General features: G+C 37.6%; 1 protein-coding gene across 1 annotated transcript in view; it reads right to left on the bottom strand.

The window, feature by feature from the left end:
• LAMA1 (laminin subunit alpha 1) overlaps window positions 1-20,239 on the bottom strand; it is a 98,198-nt gene that overhangs the window by 65,300 nt on the left and 12,659 nt on the right. The window contains exons 2-7 of the mRNA XM_050708774.1: window positions 17,224-17,394; window positions 16,746-16,858; window positions 8,909-9,151; window positions 4,580-4,759; window positions 1,016-1,105; window positions 444-561 (exon numbers count right to left, since the gene is read on the bottom strand). Coding sequence (XP_050564731.1) covers window positions 444-561; window positions 1,016-1,105; window positions 4,580-4,759; window positions 8,909-9,151; window positions 16,746-16,858; window positions 17,224-17,394 — 915 coding nt within the window. The remainder of the gene's footprint in view (window positions 1-443; window positions 562-1,015; window positions 1,106-4,579; window positions 4,760-8,908; window positions 9,152-16,745; window positions 16,859-17,223; window positions 17,395-20,239) is intronic.

Raw genomic sequence — 20,239 nt, 5'->3', positions numbered from 1 at the left:
CAGCCTAAGTCAGTCTATCAACTAATCTGGAATGGCCAGTAAGGACTTTCTTTCAAAAGATTTGTTACCAGAACAAAGTGTTTGTTTTTTTTTATCTGACAAAATTATGATCAAGTAAGAAGTTTGCGTTTCAAGTAGCTAACAAAGTGATTGATGAAAATCTGCTAGTTTTTACAGGAGTATAATAAATCCCCAAGTCTCTTTTGTCTCATCCTTTCTGAAAGTTTTGCTGCATGACACTTCCATTAGCCAGGCAGTCACATTAGACAGAATATTTAAAATCATCTAAATAGTTAAGATTATAAGTAGGCCCTCTACTCCATGAAGACAGTTAGTAGTTTGGGGATATTTGGGGGAATCAGTGTAGATCTGTACGAAAAGCAACCTCAAACAACAGTGTAATAAGCCTTTATGAAATTATTTAAGCCTTAGTGCATACTTACTCTCACATTTGTTCCCAGCAGAAATGGTTCCTGGTCTCCATGGTTTCTGATGGTACCCAGGACAGCACTTGTTACAGCTCTCTCCACATGTGTTGTGCTCACACCGGCACTGCAATTTCTAGGAAAAAAAACACATCATTTTCTTTAAATATTTTATAAATGGATAATTTACTCAATGTTCTCATAAGTCTGCCTAATATCTGATTTATTCCAAAAAATGTCAACACTCACAAATACTGATCAATTAGCATTAGACTACTCAACCACACTATATCAATTACTGGGGAGTAGCTTTTCTACAACAGTGAAACTCCTCCTTTTGCAACTCAGACTATTTCTTGTAATGCCCTTCAAGTTGTTTAATTTTAATGCCAAAGTAAGAATTCCCTTCAAAAAAGTTACATTACCAGAGACCCAGATATGATTACAAAGAAAAAGAAGAAAATTATAGCAAATAATTTATATGCATTATGTAGTACTTTAGCGTTCTCTTTCCCATTCTCCTTAGGCAAAGACTTGTTTAAATTGGACGAGTTGTTCTGTAAAAATAGATCAATGAGATCAAAGAATACCTTTGTGATTTCATCCAAGGGGCAGCTTCGAGCATGGCCATAACAAATACACATGCCACCAACAGAGATGTCCTTTATTGAGTAGTAGTACTACAAAAATTAAAGATGAAAAAAGAATGAAAAGAATGATTAGAAGACATCTCTCTCTCTATATATATATCTTCCCTTCTACATAATAAAATGCCAGCATTCTATTATTTTGTGACTTAAAATATGTCAAGAAAATACTATGAATTTCTGTCACTTAGAACGATAGAATAGCATCACAGAGTCATTTATGTTGGAAAAGTCCTCTAAGATCATCTGGTCCAACCTTTAACCTAGCACTGCCAGGTCCACCATTAAACCATGTCACTAAGCTCTACATCTACATGGTTTTTTGAAGACCTCCAGGGATGGTGATTCAACTACTTCCCTGGACAGCCTGTTCCAATACTTCACAACCCTTTTAGTGAAAAAAATTTCCTAATATCCAACCTAAACCTCCCGTGGCACAACTTAAGGCCATTTCCTTATCACTTGGTGCTTGGGAAAAGAGCCCGATCCACACCTTGCTATAGCCTCCTTTAGGGTAACAATAGAGCACAGTAAGGTCTTCCCTGAACTTCCTGTTCTCCAGCCTAAATAACCCCAGCTCCCTCAGCCGCTCCTTGTAAGACTTGTTTTCTAGACCCTTCACCACCTTCGTTGCTCTTCTTTGGACATGCTCCAGCACCTCAATGTCCTTGCAGTGAGAGGTCCAAAACTGAAAACAATATTTGAGGTGTGGCCTCACCAAAGCTGATTACAGAGGGACAATCACTACCCTGGTCCTGCTGCCTACACTATTCCTGATACAAGCCAGGATGCCGTTGGCCTTCTCGGCCACCTGGGCACACTGCTGGCTCATTCAGCTGGCCGTCAACCAATACCCCCAGGTCCCTTTCTGACAGGCAGTTTTCTAACCACTCATCTCCCAGCCTGTAGTGTTGCATGGGGTTGTTGTGACCCAAGTGCAGGACCCGGCACTTGGCCTTGTTGAACTTCATACAGTTGGCCTCAGCCCATCGGTCCAGCCTATCCAGATCCCTCTGCAGAGCCCTCCTACCACCCTCAAGCAGATCAATACGTGCGCCCAACTTGGTGTCATCTGCAAACTTACTGAGGGTGCACTCAATCCCCTCGTCCAGATCACTGAGCTGAGGGAAACCTTCCATTTGGGATTTTTTTTTCCTATGTTTTTCCTCGGTGGTATAAAACAACTAAGTTTTAACTTTAAATAACGCACCATTCCTGAGTTTCAGGAAAGACCACCAACTGTAACCAAAATGTGCTTGTAAAAGAAACTTTTTTCCACTATAAAAGCCATGCAGCATAACAAAATGCTATATTTGAATTTCAGTTTGTGAAGTAAAAGTGTGCTTTCCTAAAATGGGAACTATACCCTCCCTTAAAATCACTTTGTGCACTTCCTTCCAGAATGTCTGCTACTTTTCTGAGGCATTGTATTAGGCTATCCAAACTTTTAGCTTAAAATTGGTGATACAGCAGAATAGAATCCATTAATATTGCAATGTGGTGAGCAAAAGCGCATACATACATAAGGAAAAGATTTAATTTTCAAGGCAAGGAAGAGGCAGGAAATGACCATCTGGGTTCAGTTACAGCTGCACTATCAACGTGGTTGGCCTGTGTGTATCCTGGGAAGTATGTACTAGTACTTCAGGGGAACGAAAAAAATATTTTTTGACCACACTTCTAAGTAAAAAGGTCAAGACTCTCAGATCTAACAACCCTACGGTCATCTGCTTCAGGATGAGGAGGTGGCCCTGGGCGGTCAGACCTGCTGACTCCATGGACTGTTATTTCGCTGAAGGATCTTGGAGCTGGAGCAAACTAGCCTCTTTGAATACTTAATTTTTTAGTTGTTTAAATTTTTATTATAACATTAAAGAAACAAAAAGCTACAATAATAAGCATGATTTAAGATTATAAATAAATAAATAAATAACAATTTTATGAACAATGAGTCCTTAACTACGGAGAAGAGGTCCAGACTGAGAAAAGCAGGAGGATGACCAGAAGCAGAGCTGTATTTCTTAGTACAGAAAAAGATCATTGCATTCCCTGCTTCACCCCCCTTTCTCGTTTTCTTAAAGCTTATACTCTGTATGGCTCACAGCAGCTGTTTGCAGCTTGAAGTTGAACAAGAGACTAATGCTAACCAAATGCTACCGAGAGAAATAAATAAAAGAAGCAAAACACAGAAACAAACCTGCTGTTGAACACTTGGAAAAGTTCTGCATCAGCCCTTTTGCAAGACTGTATACAAGACACCAATAAAATTGGTATCAACAACTGGATGTAAAGTCTTCAAAAACAATAAAAACGGAATACAGAAAGCTGGAAACAACTACCTTGGTTCTCATTGGTTACACAATGGATGAGACACAAAGTGAGACATCAGGACATGAGAACTCTGGCTCAGTAAAACCCATGTCTTATGGAGATGAAGATGTGTAGCTGTTCATGCAAAGCTGCACTAAATCCTGCTGGGTAAACTAGTACTAAACCCTGGATTATACAGCAGTGTACGTTATGAAGGCAATGGGTATGCTTATCCTCAGCACCCTTGTTTCCCAAGTAAACTGCATGTTTGTATCTCAAGCCTTCCATTTTGGGGTGTATTTCTTGATATTACAGTATTATGGAAAGGCTTAAATATCTACCAGCCTGTTCCATACGAATATCTCACCTGTTCAACTTTTGTGTTAACTGCTATCCTACGTCCAGCAAAGCACAGCTGGAACAGACACCTAATCCTCATGCACGCAGTCCCTGTGCTAGCAACTCCCCCATGGGGCAGATGGAACGAACGGAACATCCAGATCTTGTGCTTCTGAAATGCTGCAGCTGAACAGGCACCTTAGATGGAGATGAGAGTGGGGCTGCCTTGAAAGTACCCACCAAAGCCTGCTAAGAACCAGGCTCCTTTTTCTCTTCTATACCCAGCTACCCAACCCAGTTTCAATATCAAGTGTGTAAAGATTACTTAAAACTCTTAAGTGTTAAAATTCTAGGTGTTTTGCATTATTATTTCTGTACTTGAAAACAGTAAATTAAAATGGTTTAAAGAAAATGAAGAAAACTCTTATCAGACATCAAAACTCACCATAGCAAGGTTTACAAATAATTCTTTTTATGGATCAAAGCACTGAAAACTTAACACATGAGAAAATGTACTGAAATTGCATCAATGAGCTACCTTAAGTGACGCTTTCATTAGCCAGACCCTATTTTTTCTTTTTTGATAGAGAATTAAAAATGACTTTCCTAGCTTAAATCATTTGAGCAAACAAAATAAAAATTAAAAAAAAAAAGGAAACAAAATGATCTTTTAAATTATTTCTTGAAGTTGTCTCTGACAAGGTATTGTTGCTAATAAAGTCAAAGGGAGGCAAAAAGTAGTTAACAACCTTATAAAACAACTCTGTGAATGGCAAGGATCAAGTACTTCCTCAAAGAGATCAGAAAAGGCTTTCCCATTCTGCCACACTGAGAAGTGTTTCTGAACAATCATCTTACCCTTCTGGTAACAATGGGATCTAGTTCTTTAGGATCATGATGGCTGAGAGTCATGAGGTCAGCATTAAGAGTTCTAATACGCTGCAGTCGTAGGCGAATGTATCGTGCAGAGGTAAACTCCAAAAGCTTTTCTGAAGGATCATCAGCACTAGGCCTGCCATTGATCAGTGACGTGTGAATCTAGAAAGAGGGTATGACTTAATCATAAACATAATTATGATCCATTTGCAACAACAAACATCTTAGTGTGAGAATTAAAAGCACAGAATTTAAGCTTGTTTTCTAGCAACTGAGGATGGTGAGATGTTGAATTACCTGGAATTGTTTTTTATTTCCCACCTTCCACCTGCAGGTATAACTCCCACTTCCTGACTGACACAGTTCTGAAACCACCACTCTTGGCTCATCATAAAGTCTCATGTCTCCTGGATATTTGTGGAGTTAACATATGGAGAAGTGCAGTACCACAAGCTAGTCCTTTGTTACCTGGTCTTCTTTCTGCTCCCTTATTGACATGGAACATGCAACTCTGTCCGTAAGCACGGTTTTGTCCTTACAGATTTTTCCTAAACAATTTGTAGAGATCTTATTGCAAAATATAATGTTGTGCACGTGCTCAATGTGGAGTCCTATATCGTGTTGGGACAGCGCTGCCCAGTCAGCAAATAATACTCAGTGATATGACAGCACAGTGGGAAGCCACAATGCAGATAATTGAAAGCAGGAGGCTGCCACCACGAAACAACCCATCTGGTCTCCATCTCTCCATCTCACACAATCCCAAGTTGGCCCCAGTAAAATGGCTTTTGTTATCAAGCAGTGCAACTTATTCCAGAAACAGCTCCCTCCTCCTTTCCAAAGCAACTTAAAAGCACGCAAAGATGTAGTTTCATATGATCATAGAATCATAGATGACACAGTTTGTGCTACATTTTGAGGTAGAAACTGCAATATGAGACCCTAATACCACAAAAAAGTGTTAAACAGTACACCTGATGTCCGCCTCAACTAGTAAAGGGTTATGCACTAGGTTCATCAGATACATTTTAGAGTGCAAAGCACATCCTCATTTATGCAGAGCAATTTTGTCTCATACACTATTCTTGGATTTATAGTTTGACCTTTGTCCAGTATTGTCAAATATTTCTCCTGAAAATATTACTAAAAATTTAAAATGGAAAAAAAAAAAAAAGTAGTTTAGTTCTGCACAACTAGGGACTTCGCAGACAGCAATTGTGTTATTTCAAAAATATACAGAGTCTGGCAATGGAGTTCATACTCTCAGCTATATACTTTTGCCATTTATGGTCTATCACCCTTATTTCTAAATATTCTAATCTAACATGTTTGAAGAATTTCACTTTTCTGATAGCCCATTTAGAAACTAATCATCATCCATTTTCCAACTGCAAAACAACAGTTATGAAACCAAAAACTTTTTCCAGGTCAGATCCGGCAAATTAGAATCACCTTAATATAATATTCAGCTCTCACAGAAACAGAGAATTCCTCTAGAACATCTAGACAATCCCAAAACAGGATTAACTAAACTTGTGTCAGATGTTTGACCAATCTGTTCTTGAAGACCATTGTTGATGGTAACTCTGCAGTCTTCCAAGGCAACATACTACTGTCCTTTCCTTGTTTTATTGTTAGAAATTCTCCTTATCTCTGAAGCATATTTTCCTTGTTGCAGTTTCAGATCACTTCTTTCATCATCTGTCACAGACATATAGAACAGACTACTCTTTCTTGTACCCATGTTGTATGCAACTGAAAACAGAACATGCCCACCCATCTCAGTCTGTTTCCTCTAGGCAAACTGCTGCAATATATTCATTCAGAAGTCATGTTTTTTGATGGGATTTACGAGACAGAACTGTTGGCCAAATATTCAAATAACATTGCATTGCTTCCACTGTAAAAAAAATATATATACATATAAATTCACTATACGTAAGCCCAACTGTAGCATTGTGGATCATATCCTGCTCTCATTTGGCATTCATTACAGACGCAGAATTTGCTGAGCTCATTGCAATCCTTTGATTTTCATAACGAGAGAAGGATCCAACCATGGTGTTAGTTCTAGCATGCTGTGTTTCCTTCTTACCATTTAGGCTCTACAGATCTGAAGACTTAAAAAGGTCTTTTACAGCCAACTGGCCTTACCTCCTGCATGACACAAGTCATTTCATTTTAGATAGTGTCTCCTGCCTCAAGCTCCAGTTCTCTGGGAATACATATTTTCTCTGTTCATGAGTAGTGTGTTCAAATGATGAAAAGTATAACTTCATTCACATTTTAATTCTAAACTTATCTACTGGCTAGACCAGTAGAAGTTCTGTAATAATACATTGTAATTTATATAGAGACAATAGAGGAATCTTTCCTACCAGGAAAAGGAAGAAATAGTGGGGACAGATACTAAAACATTAAGGCAGAAAATTTAAGATTCTCCATGTACACTGCTGTATTTGGCTAAAATACCACTTACATATTGTTTATATATGCCTTACATACGCTGATATACTTCAATTATACATTTTTGTTTCATTTGTCTTCCCTAATTGAAAATCATTGTCCAGTAGTTGTAGTTTGAGCCTTGGAATTCATCATAAACCCTGACTTCATTACATAAATTTCCGGAAGCAGAATATTCTTGAAGATCTGTAAGCAGATCTTCAAGTAGTACTAATCAGGTTAACAACAGAGTATACAATAGTGCAGTTATACCTCTTTAAACCTGTGAAAAATCTAGCAGCCAAACTGGCAAAATGTCTGATTTAGCTAAATGTTGTTAAGTTATATCCACATTTAGACGTGTGGTCATTTAACCTATCAGTTCTTTTACACCAGAGCACTACAAGCAAAGTGCACAACAGCAGCTTGCTAACAAGTACTGGATACAAGACAGGTATCTGTAGACATCAGCTGCTGTGTAGAACTTCATAGAGCCCCATACTTACATTCTATAATTGGTTCTGGCCAATATATTAAGCATTAAATATGTATATTTTTAAAAGAGTGCCAAAGTTCACCAATACAGGTTATGATATTTTCTGTGCAGGAATATTCCTGTCTGCTTTTCCAGCTACAATGGAGCAGTCTGTTCTTTGTGAACAACATTTATTTATGTAGTATAGAGAAATTTAGTTCTGTCAATTTATTTGTTCTTATGTTATGTTTTTATGCTATTGCACTCAGAAAAAAAGCAATGTTCTGGATAGGGCTGTTGATAATATTTGTGCCACACAATTCTGTGTACCTGAGGAAAAATAAATGAGAAGAAAAGTCACTAATCTGAATCTCCATCATTTCTGGGTTGGAGCTGGACAGCCTATCAGCCTATTACAAGAGGCACTGTTTGTACACAGTCAGCCTAAGAGCTTTCTGATTAATTGTGGTGAAAGCCAGGTTAAGTTTCTTTGTCTCTTCCATTTGATCTGTAGGGGATATGTTTACATCATTGAAACAAAAATTTGTTTAAAATAAATGGGACTTGATGTCACCTGAATTTCATTGGTTTTGTCTTGCTGAAACATAATTTCATGTGAAAAAGCTTGACAAACTTCAGCCCTTAACCGCACACACTCCACTCTTTTTTTTTTAAGCAATAAATAAATGCATGTTGGCTCCTATGAAGCTAACAGTTACTAGCATTCTCCATGGGATAACACTGCATTTATTATCATGCTCTTACATGATAGCATTCACGATAGAATAACCACTGGTTTTAATGTATCATTTCATTATGTGGCTGCCTCTATGAAATAAATTACACAAATACCATGAATAGAGTTTGCTAAAAGAACGAACAATCAACAGCGAGGCTGCACAACTCATAGCTCTTTTAATTATGCTTCATCCCTGAAACAATGCCAAGGCTAGTTTAGGAGTTCCAGCTGTGCCGAGCACTTCAACGGTGTTTGCAGCTTTATCTCGCGACCAGGTGTTCCTAACACAGGGATTTTCTTTATTAAATGAAAAACCTGGCAGAACATAGAGCCTCTGTTGTAGTCTTTCATAGGATAAAGCACCTAATAATTCACAGTTAATAGCCACCATCAAATTATGTAGAGAGAGAGAGAGAGAGAGAGAACAAAGAGTTTAGTAATAGGAATGTGTAGAGCCAAAGACATGTTTTATCCCAACTTTTAAAAGTTTGCTATACTGGTACATGATGTAAAGATAGTATCATTAAAGAAGAATAACAGATCATCTGGTAGTGCTGAGGGCAATGAACTCTGTAATTGGAATTCAAGTGTTTTCAAGTTGCAATCAGTCCGTGTTCACACTCGCAAACCACAGGTGCAAAAACAAACGTACCTCTCCATGTTCCAGGGGAACTAGTCTGGAATAATAGGAGGTGCAGATCACTTCATCATCTCTCTTGTACGTTGGTGGCCCAATTCTTGGTGTGATATTATAACGGGTTAAACATTCTGTGTCACTAATTGCATAGTACTGCCATGGTCTGAACTCTGTGCCATCTATGGAGCGTTCCAAAATCCAGTTTCCAGGTCGTGGAGCATTAGCAGATTTGATGATGACATATGCAACTTGAAAGACCTAAAAAAAAATGCAAGAAGAAAATTTTAACACTTCATTCTGCTGTGAAAGACCACAAGAGGCCAACTGCTAAAATTAACTAAAATTTTAAAGGCAGTATGCAATTTGCCTGGGGAGAGGGTAAAATTTGGTAGACTGGCTCTAGATAAAACTTTTGCATAAGCTTCTGACCAAAGGCCAGATTAATCTTTTAATAATAATAATTTTCCATAATAATGGAAATATGTATCATTTTTTGTCAAAACTCTAAACATTACAACAAAGCAAACTGAAATATATATATACATATGTATATTTGAACACAAAGTTGATTTCAGGATTACTTGTGAGTAACAGTCTTTCTAAGGGAAGTGTGCTATTTAGCTTTTTTGAACCACTGAAAGCTTCAAAGAAGTGGGTTCTTTTTTTTTTTTAAAAAAAAAAAAAAAAAAACAGCTGCAGCCAAAACAATTCTTTGTTTCACATTCATTTTAGCTTGGAGTTTAATCCTTCTGGTAATAGCATTTATGATAAGCTTTTTACATCCTATATTAAAAATCTCCGTGCATTCCATTTTCATTCTGTGTTGAAGTTATTTAAGCACAAGGCTACTTACAGACACTGCTGAAAATGTACATAGATAAATAAAGTGAATATGACAAACATAAATATTATAATGTTAATTAAGTAGTTCTTTTAAGATGTGGAATCTCTCAGCTATATGCATAACCTTGAGGTGTTGTGTTTTTTTGGTTTTTTTTTTGTTTGTTTGTTTGTTTTTTAACTATTCTGTGTCCAAAGTGAAAACTCTATCCCCACAACAGCATTGCTCTGCACTTCTCTGAGAAGGCAAGGCAGTAAATAAGTTTATATCACCTTTTAAGTGACCTTGTTGTGGCAGCTAGATAACCTGTGCTGAACCCCAACTAGCTACATCATCAGCCACTAGCACTGAAATGCTCTTACTCCGAAACTACTATCTTCTTCCTTAACTAATACTCACATCACCTCACAAAAGGTTGTCTTTGCAAATTGATAAGACTCCTTATAAGAGTTTAATGTTTTACATGCAGTATATTATGAAGCCACATTTAGCATAAAGAAAAATGCCATGCTGTTTAACCATCGCAGAGGTCTGTATTCTCACTACAGTGGACCACTTGCTTGGTTAGCTGCTATAATTATTGTAATTCCTACAATTTCTTTCAGACATTTTTAAATGTATTGGGGGGTGGGGGTTGTGTTTGTTTTGTATTTTGTTGTTGTTGTTTTTGTTTCACAATACTGAAGAAAGCCAGAGCAAGAATAACACTTGCCATGTAAACACAGATTTCAGTTTTGTCAAATGGAAAAATAAACATACACAAATAAAGAGTAATTACATTGTGTGCACAAGTGAACAGAGCTTTGCTTAGGAAATCTGCAGACATGAGACGGAAAAAAATGATTACACATCTTCAAATTCTGACTTATTGGATATATTATCTAAAAAAGTCAAACAATCTTGGTTTTGATTAAAATCAGACATAATATAAAATGTGATAATCAGCTGGTCTGTTTTATTTTTATTTATTTATTTTTCTTTCTGTTTGCTATCATCAACTAAACTACTTCCCTACTTATTACACAGTTGGCTGAACAACAAATGATCTACTTCTGATTACACTGAGATTTTTCAAGACCGATTATATTCTGCAGCTGATGTGGCTAGTTTTAAATCCAGTTCCAACCAGCAACAGTGAGTTATCCTTCATCACACAGTAACTGCAGGCAGAAATAAAAGCCAAAGATATTTTCATGCAAGAGTATGTAGATGACATTTATTTTAAATATCAAGTTTCTTGGTGAGGGGAAGAGCCATATAAAGATAAAATTTCTCAGAGCAACTTCCAGAGCAGTTCATTCTAATTGATGTATCCTTTAAAGCCAATGTTTTGGGTATTTTTTTTTCAGAAAAGTAGCCATGTCTGGTTCTCAAGTCTTCTAGTGATTGATATTTCCTCCATGTACTAAATTCACTGAGAGCTGAAATGAATATATTTGAAATTAAGAACCCAAAAGAGGCATTCAGAAAATAATGAATGGTCTGTAACCATTGAAGTATGCATAGTCAGCCTGTGTAAAAAAACACTGCCTCTTTTCCCTCTGGATTTTCTCAAGTCTCTTCCACATATAGCCCGTAAGTACCTAAAAATACTTCTTAGGTAAATTCACAGGATACTGAATGTCAGCAAGCTCAAGAAAATTTGTCAGTCCCTGAAACTATATAGGTTAAATATATAAATGAAAGGATACTGCATAAATGCTCCTGCAATCAAGAAATCACAAGCCAACCTGCCAGTAGAAGTTATATTCTCGGGGATTACGTTCCCAAACAAGAGAAGAAAGCTGGCAAAAGGAATTCGGGTGTCCCCAGTGTTTGCAGATGAAGACATTTTAAGGAGTGTCAACTTTGGCTTGGGAGACCTCATATCCCATAGCCTCTGCAACCTAAAATGGATCTGAACCAGGACTCCCTGTAAGGCAAACTGACTCCAACATCCTCAGAGTACTTCCTTAAAGATTTTTACTTTAATGAGGTCTCCACATTCAAACGTCACTGAGGGCAGTTTCTTCCCACTCTGCACGTTCATTCACTGTCCACAAACTGGCCATGTGATAAACTTGAGCTGTGTGGCAAAAGCTAATGATTTGTATGCTTTAATCTGACTGTATAGCTTTCCCAGGACTCATTTCCTCATTGAGCTGCAAGGGTAAAAAGGGCAAGCCAAAGCAAGTTAGCAGTTCCCAAGCAGCCATAGATTAGAAGTGTCATTTTACAGGCATTTCAATCCTGACTGTAAAGATCAGCCAAATAAACCTGTACTGAAGAACACCTGTACTGAAGAACAACATAACACATCACTTCTACTTTCTTTAGCCTTTCTAGTAACTTTGCTTCCCTGAATGCAGATCCAGTAACATCAGGTACTCTGTTCTTGAAACAAATCTGCAAATAAACCTTTTTCCCCCATTCATCAGGCAATTTTGCGTACTCTTTTGCTCAAGACGCTTCTAGCAGTGACCACACAGCAGATGCTAGCCAAATGTTCCTATTTCCAAGGGCACGGTCAGTACTCTGAAACCTACACAGGTCCTAGCAAACACAATTTTTCCAGTAGTCTTTTTGGATAAAGACTTCCAGTTACGTTTTTCAATTTACTTAGTTTGACAGAACAGTAAGGGAAGATATGCTGTCTATTCATAACTATTTGAGCCCTGGTCTCCAAAAGTGAAAAGTTAAAGGGAAAGATGAGTCCCAAAAGATTTTTTTTTCTAAATCTCAGATTAGTTTAACAGATCGGTTTCTTCTAACTTTATAAATTCAGCTAAATCTTTTCTTCATGCTGAGTGCAGGAAGGCAATGTAAAAAACAGCTAAGTGTGTTTTTCAAAACGGCATGACATGTCCTGTGGTGAAAATGCTTGTTACAACTAACATTACTCTGTATTTTAAGTAAAACTCAAAAAACCTTTCTGCTTAATGGTGTCAATACATATAGAGCTGGTTACCAAAAAAGCCTCTTTTTCTCTGATTTAATTTTCCTTTCTGAATCCAGAAAGTCTAAAATGAATGAATCCGTGCAAACTCTCAGAGTAGAAGACTACATGAAAGAATATTCTGAGTATCGGTCTGTACTGTTCATACAAATAGTAAGAATCTGAGACCTAGCAATTGCTTGCTACATTTTGCTCCTGTGCAACCATTGTTTTGGAATAGAAGTTAATTTTATTCAAGCAGTGTATTATAAGAAAGTACAGATAAGCAAGCACCCTGAATTTTGCATCATCAGCTTTATAGCAATAACAACACTTCAAAGAAACTTGCCACATACAGTAAATTAGCATTGATCTAGTCAAGAGAACTGTATCTTTTTTACATCAGCAAAGGGTTTGTCCTGACAGTAACCTCTTCTTGCCAAGTGATTTCAAGAGGAAAGCTCAGTACATATCATATCATAACATTATTTACGTTATATTTGACTTTCTAATAGCAGAAACTGCAAATTACTTTCACAGTCTCTGAGTTGTAATCCAGCATTCATGAAATATTCATGAGCTATGACTTTATTGAAGCAGAGATGTTTTCACAACTTCATACTCGAGGTCTTCCAAGAACAACTGGTCTTGCTTTACAATTCAAGAACTTTGTGGTATACAAATTTGTGCCGTTCTACTATGCCTAGCACTAAGCACCCTTAAATACCTTTGAAAGTCTGAAACGTATTAATAATACTACGGAAAATATTAATTTAATGGTGTGATGGAGAAATATTTTATTATTGGCACAAGCACACAACTGGCATTTGTAATAGTCGGCATTTATTTTAATTAATTATCATTTTGCAAAATAGCTGTCCTGAGAACAGCTGTGTATTTTGTTTTTGTAGAACTGCCAGTGTAGAAAGCATGAGATCATAAATTAAATGTTGGTATCTTGTACATCAATACTACATCTCATTGCTAAACTACTCTTTCCCCAGCTCTGGATCTTTGCCATACATTTAAAATGGAAACGAAAAAAATGTCTTTCCAACTATGATACATTTGGTCCTGGGAAGACTGAAAGGCATGACAGAATATATGTACCCAGTTTTTATGATCCATATGAGCTACAGAACTGTGATGTAGCCACCAGCTACCCTTACAAAATGCTTAGCATTAGTTATAATAGCACAGAAATTCTGAAGGAGAAAGATCAAAACAGCACTTTTGATCTGGAGTGTATTAGTCAGCTCTCTTTTCTTACTGAGATTCCACCAAGCTGCTCTTCAGTCCAAATGTTTTTAGACTAAATAAACTAACTGCAAGGTAGAATATTAGCTGAAGGAATATTCTCTGCCCCCTTCAGCTTTGAGCAAAATACAGCCAACAGACAGAGACTGTGGCCAGAATATATATATGTAAGATAAACTGGGGTGGAAACACAATTTCCACCAGTATATTCCCCATATTCGCCAGCTGAGCCTGCATTCCTGCACTCACCAACCCCATTGCTGGGTTGTGCCTCTCTGCTGTACATTAGTAACAATGCCAAAAAACAACCCATTTTTCTTATTGTTATAATTCCTAGTAATTATTCAAGAGTAACGAGCAATAATCAGATTCTTCACATCACAAAGGGGTATTAATATATTCTGTATTCTGCCAAGGAAAGTTAAAGACTTCAATATGCTATTCGACATATTTAATGCACAAAGCTTGAAATTTAAAAGGAAGTACCAATGCTAAAGAGACAAAGTAATGCATATAGTTAGAGATACTGACTTTCAGAAATACCTTTAAAGGTTCTAGAAGAGTATTTTAACTCATTCAAAATAAAACTTGTGAAGTAAACAGTTACTAAAATCACTAGGGCCCTTCATATGTTTTTTCTTTGCTATTTTTTACTTGTGCTGACTCGGTTAAAGTAAGGACACCAAGTCAGCTCTAATAACTTATTGACTTCAAGCATTCTTTATTAACCAAATCCTTCCTTGCAGAGCAGCAATTTACATTCACATTGCATAGCCCTAGATGCCTTCTCTCTCTCAAACTGTCTGAGGAAAACACAGAAGAAAGACCCCTCAGGGTAAACTTTTCAAATCAAATCAGTGAAACAGTGTGCAACAGGAGAGGAAAGATACTTATTTGGAGAAACATCAACAGGGCTAAGATTTAGAGGGCAGTTCAGCTGGTCTGTTTCCAAAGCAAAAATGTTCTAGGAGGAAAAAAATGAAAGCCTCACTCCCTCCTTCATTTTTCCTTCCTGTTTGTCCATTTATAAACCAAACACAAAGTCAACTATCCAAACAAAGAAGTCCTTTCCAAACCTGTCGATGACAAAAGATACAGTATGATTATTTTCCTAGTAGTTCAGCTTTCTAATTAGAGAGGAAACTAGGCACTTGTTTAACCTATGCTTCATTTTAAAACATGCTTCTTTTAAAACATCAAAGTTAAACCTTCTGTTTTAACATTAAAAATAACCTTCATTCAGAGTCTAGCAATCTTGCAAAAGCTTGTTACCAGCAGTGCACCAAGTATGCATTTCTTAGCTAGTAACAAAGCTAAGGGTTCAGAATTATTAATTTCAATTCATATTGGAATTCATATTAAATGAAGTTGCAAATTAATATTAATTCATATTAATAATCTGTGAATTGCTGACCTATGATTTTCAAATAGCTTAGATCTGTTCAAAGAAAAAGAAAAATCAAAGTAAAAAACATTTTCTTCAGAAATTATTTTGTCTTTATTTGGGGCAGGGTAGGAGACTTGATCCTTCCATGCCTAACACACAAACCAACAAATTAGGGAATCATCTGTGCAGTCTGGCAGCCTCCCATGTAAGAATTTTACCAGCTACAAGAAGGGGCAAATACCTCTAAGCTTCTGTTGGTATTTTTTTGTCATTAAGTGCCAAAGCAGAGGAATCAATCTCTGTACAGATAGTTCCATCCTTCCCATGGTCAGAATTCTCTGCTTCAGACCTCTAACTTCTAACTCTGCAGGATAGCTAACGTTAAAAGTCCACAGAAGGAATATAGAACATTTCTTTCTAATGTTCCTTCTAACAAAAGAGTGACCAGAACCAGTCAGAAGAGAAGCACAGAAAGTGGCAAATCAACTTCTCTTTCAGCAACACTTTGTCCTATTTTATGTGGTCTTCAAGTCCTTATCATATCAAACAACTGACATGAAAGCCTGCGTTTCCAGGGTTCTGGAGATTCTGCAGCTGAACTTTTCTGACATTTTACACTTCAATCTGATCATTGTATTGCATTAACAGGTTTCCATATTTAAGATATCTTGAGATCTTACTGTCAGGTAAGTGATGTGAGTACATTTATTCCTGTCACTTAACTTTTCTTTCCTTCTCCTAAACTCAGTATCAGAGTTACAATGCTTATAGATTGGAAGAGTTCATATTTGCAAGTGTATTGTGTATTTTTTCTTGTAGTAAATGTTAAATGTTTCTGTTATGTTCTACTCTAAATCATTACTCTTTTTACTACAAGACTGTACAATGATCAGGTGAAAGGCTGATAGATATAGTTTAAAAAAAAAAAAGATGCATCCTCATATATAAAATTTGTGCCTATGACAATTACACCTTGAAAATACCGTTTTCTGCTTGAAAATATCTTCAGTAACTCAGACTTCAAGCAACTTGCATGAAATCAAAAGCAGAGAAAAATAATAGCAGAGGACTGTCAGGGGAAAGATAGCAAGGACAGCCAGAGGAAGGTTATCAAGATGAAGCAAACACTGGTGTAAACTCTTGTCCACACATATACAACTGTTGCTGTGCCATGAATTACAACACTCCATGACCTATATTGCTTGAAAACACAGTCACTTCCATTCCAGGCTGATAGGAATAAAATCTTTAAGATGCTCCTTAATAATAATTGAAAAACACACCTGTTTAAAATCAGTTTGTATAAGGTTTAACTATCCAGCTTTAATTATGTGCTGTTAAATTTCTAACTGTTACATATCCAACTATCTAAACACTGAATACCTGCAATAAATTGCATAGACTTATATTGTACATTCAACAAGCGACAGACACTCAGGTAAATGTTACTCACCTGCCTTAGATCCAAGGTGATGGTGACCCAGTGGTACTGCCTCCCATTCTGAATGCTGGGACTTTGCCACCAATTATTGGTACCATCAATTGCACTAGAAATTGGGTGCTGCTCTGTTTTAAAGAAAAAAAAAATAAACATCTATTGAAAATACATCTAAAGCTATTTTCTCTGACCCTGTACATTTACTTCATGCAGAGTATAATTTCCTTCTGCCACAAAGTAAAAGCTGAAATTTGCCTCGAGACAAAAAGGCTGTCATTGGATTCTGCAGCGCTTAATGGTGATTTAAGGTGTTTGTGCTTTCTGTCAGTCCTTTGCTTAAAGGCAGCTTCACTCATGTGTTTGAGACACTAAAAGCAAAAAGTATTTGACCCCAATGCACTTTGTATTTATGGGAAAGGGTCAAAGAGTACAAGAAAAAAACAATGGAAAACAAAAACAAAAATGACAATGACAACAACAAAGAGAGACTTGCCTTTGGGATTGACACTGTGACGGTCACAGACCCGGCACTGGGCGTTGCGCAGGGGTCGGCCTGGGACATGCTCAACAAGTTTGCAGAACATCTCTGGTCCTTTTTCCCCACAGGTGGCGTTGGTGGAGATGTGAGCATTGCTGGCCAGGTTCAAAATGGCAGGGAACAGGCCTTGAAATAAGTAACAATTATCAGTCACACACAGTGACAGGGAAGCAAAATTCAGCCATCGTTATGAGATAGATCTCTGAATATGCATGGTTTTATGACAAGCTTCTAGCCTAGAGACAGAGATGCAGAAAAATATAATGAAAACAGACTGTTTTGTGAAAACATCATCATACCAAACTGACAACAGCACATCAGTCATTATGGCCCTGAGGCACTGCTGGTCCTGACCCTCCCTACCTACCTCCAAGGGCTCCTAGGGGGGACCCCCTCTGTGGCACCCTGCCCAGAGCCAAGGCCCCCACTCCTGTCCCCACCCAGTGATATTCCCCACAGACGATCCCTGCCGAGCCATGAGCCCCATAGGCCTATATCCTGGTCCTGTTAGCAGGGAGGCAATCCCTGGTTGCCCTGTTCCTGGATGAGATGGAGGGATGGGCCTTGGGTGTCAGGTCCTGCCCTGATGGACCCAGGAGAGTCCCCAGCCCTCCCGAGGAACACAAGTGCTAGTAAACTCTCTTCCAGTTACTAAACTTTCTTGCTACATTGTGAAATAATCAAAACCGGGGGAAAATTGGCCCTCTGCCAGAATGGACGAGGAGCTGCACAGCAAGCCCTCTGCCCATGCAGAACACAGACTTTAACCCGAACTCTCCAGGGCAAAAACACCACCAGCCTCAGCGACATGCTTCCCGTTCGCATGTTTTAAGGACTGCATTTTAAACCTTTACTCTGGGATTTTCTGAAGCCTGTGTAAAGTCTAAGGAAAACTTGGCTTGCAGCTTATTAATCTTTACACACTTTACTGTACTTTCAGACGGTACTGCTCTTGTGCACAGGAGTAATGAAAGATTGCTGTTACCAGCTTCAAAACTCTTAATGTTTTCTAAAAGGAAGGATGTTTCACTTGAGCTTGAAGTCTACTCATAAAATTTAAGGAATACTTCACATGGCAGAAAGAAGTTAAGCAAGCACAACTTCTCAGCAGTTTTGTTACAATTTTCCAGCCTTCCCCCCTAGGTTAAAAAGCTCTAACTTCTTGCATGGTTAGGTTTGCATCCATCAGTAAAACACAGATACTCCATTTCTATTCAGAAACAACTCTGAAAAAGAGAACCAATTTGGAAAAAAAATGATCTGTGTGAACAGATTAAACATGATGGGCTGAAATCAAAGCTGGAGCCTTGCTATAGCATATTAAGAGTGCTGCAAGAATTGCTACTGTTGCAATAACAAGGTATTAAAATCACATTTCTGAAAGGTTTTTTGTTATTTTTCCTCTATTATAAGGAATTTAAAAAAATCCAGGCATGTTTAAGCGTATTTGTGAAAACATGCCTTTCTTCACAAGCACAACTACACAAATTATTTTCCTTCATTAATCTACAATATATATTGCAAGATTGCAATATTAATATTTTGTTTTTCTTAGCTGTCCACCTCAACAAGACAGAATTCAATATTCCTTTGATTACATGGCTAAATCCTAACCTTCTTCACCACAGTGTTTTCCATTGTGTTGAATTGTGCCATACTCAAAACTTAGAGGGAGATGAAGCTTTTTTGTTTTGAATCCTTACCTCATTTAAGTTAAATCTAGACTAGGTCATACACCTTGCTCTCATTTTACCTAAATCTGATGCAGGCAATGACATAGAGGACATACTATTGACCATATGGTAAGCCTCTTCTTCCATTGACATGCCTTCTGCACACTCATTTCATGTTTACTGCAGTGTTGGTGCAGTATTGCTCCAGACTTACAGCTGTAGGCAAAGCAGAAATGCAGCCTACATTTTCTTACCAGACAAGAAAGCTCACTGATGGAAGAGGGTACCCTGTTTTACATTACTCTCTAATGATTAAAAAAAATCTTCTGTATTCAGTATTCACTACTGTTCACAAAGGCATCCATCGTCCAGCCTTCAAGAACTACCAATTAACTTCCCAGGTCATTCATTACCCTTCACTCACGTTACAAAGTAGTCCTGCCATTTGTTTCCAGGGTCATTTGTTAGAGTGACATAATTTACCTACAATAACCTTCAGTCAACAGATTTGTGCCAAAGGAATAGAAAAGCTCTGAAGAAAAAGTGCTGATGGTTAGTGCTGTCTTGGATAAGTTTCATTGCAAAATCCCAAGTTCCGTCATGTTCACACACCATAGCTGTCACTCTGGACTGAGCCCTTTTGCCTGCTTGTCATCAAGCATCTCACCAACTTTTAACAAATTCACTGACTGATAGTAAAATGAAATGCTGGTAAGATGCCATTAAGGTCTCATGATGAGTTTTCTGGTCTCAAAGAGATAAGAAAAAAGGACATTTCAATCCAATTGTAGTGGCACTGGAGTTTAGTCCCAGGATCGAACAAAAAAATAGGGGTTGTTAGCTTTCTCCTCGAACATGATGCATCCCTTCAAACACTAGCTAATTACATTCATCTCTGCTTCTCTTTAATGCAATCAAATTTTAAGGCAATTTCCAGAGGTGTAGCCAGTGATTTCAGTGGAGGCTGAATAGCCTACAAGCTGATTTATAAAGAAACAGTAATTATCTGGAATAAGCAACATAAAAAAGGGGCAAATTTAAAATAAATTAATTGCATTTGCTCCTCTTCATTGCTCCTCTTCAGTCATTCAGCATGTTCTTAAGAAACATTTTAAGAAAAGCTGAGTGCTCATAATGGTGAGATGAAGAACTCCAGATGCTCCTCTGCCACAAAAAGAGGACTATAACCACCTGGTGAAATACTTTTTCACTTGTCTTAGGGAGAAAGTAGGTATGATAAAGATGAATAACCACAGAATCAGTCACTTAAATGAGCCAATTACAGATAAATGTGTGAC

The sequence above is a fragment of the Cygnus atratus genome, chromosome 2, assembly GCF_013377495.2.
Source record: "Cygnus atratus isolate AKBS03 ecotype Queensland, Australia chromosome 2, CAtr_DNAZoo_HiC_assembly, whole genome shotgun sequence".
NCBI classification, from domain to species: domain Eukaryota; kingdom Metazoa; phylum Chordata; class Aves; order Anseriformes; family Anatidae; genus Cygnus; species Cygnus atratus.
Note: the sequence above shows the minus strand (reverse complement) of the source record. Positions and strands in the feature narration are given on the sequence as shown.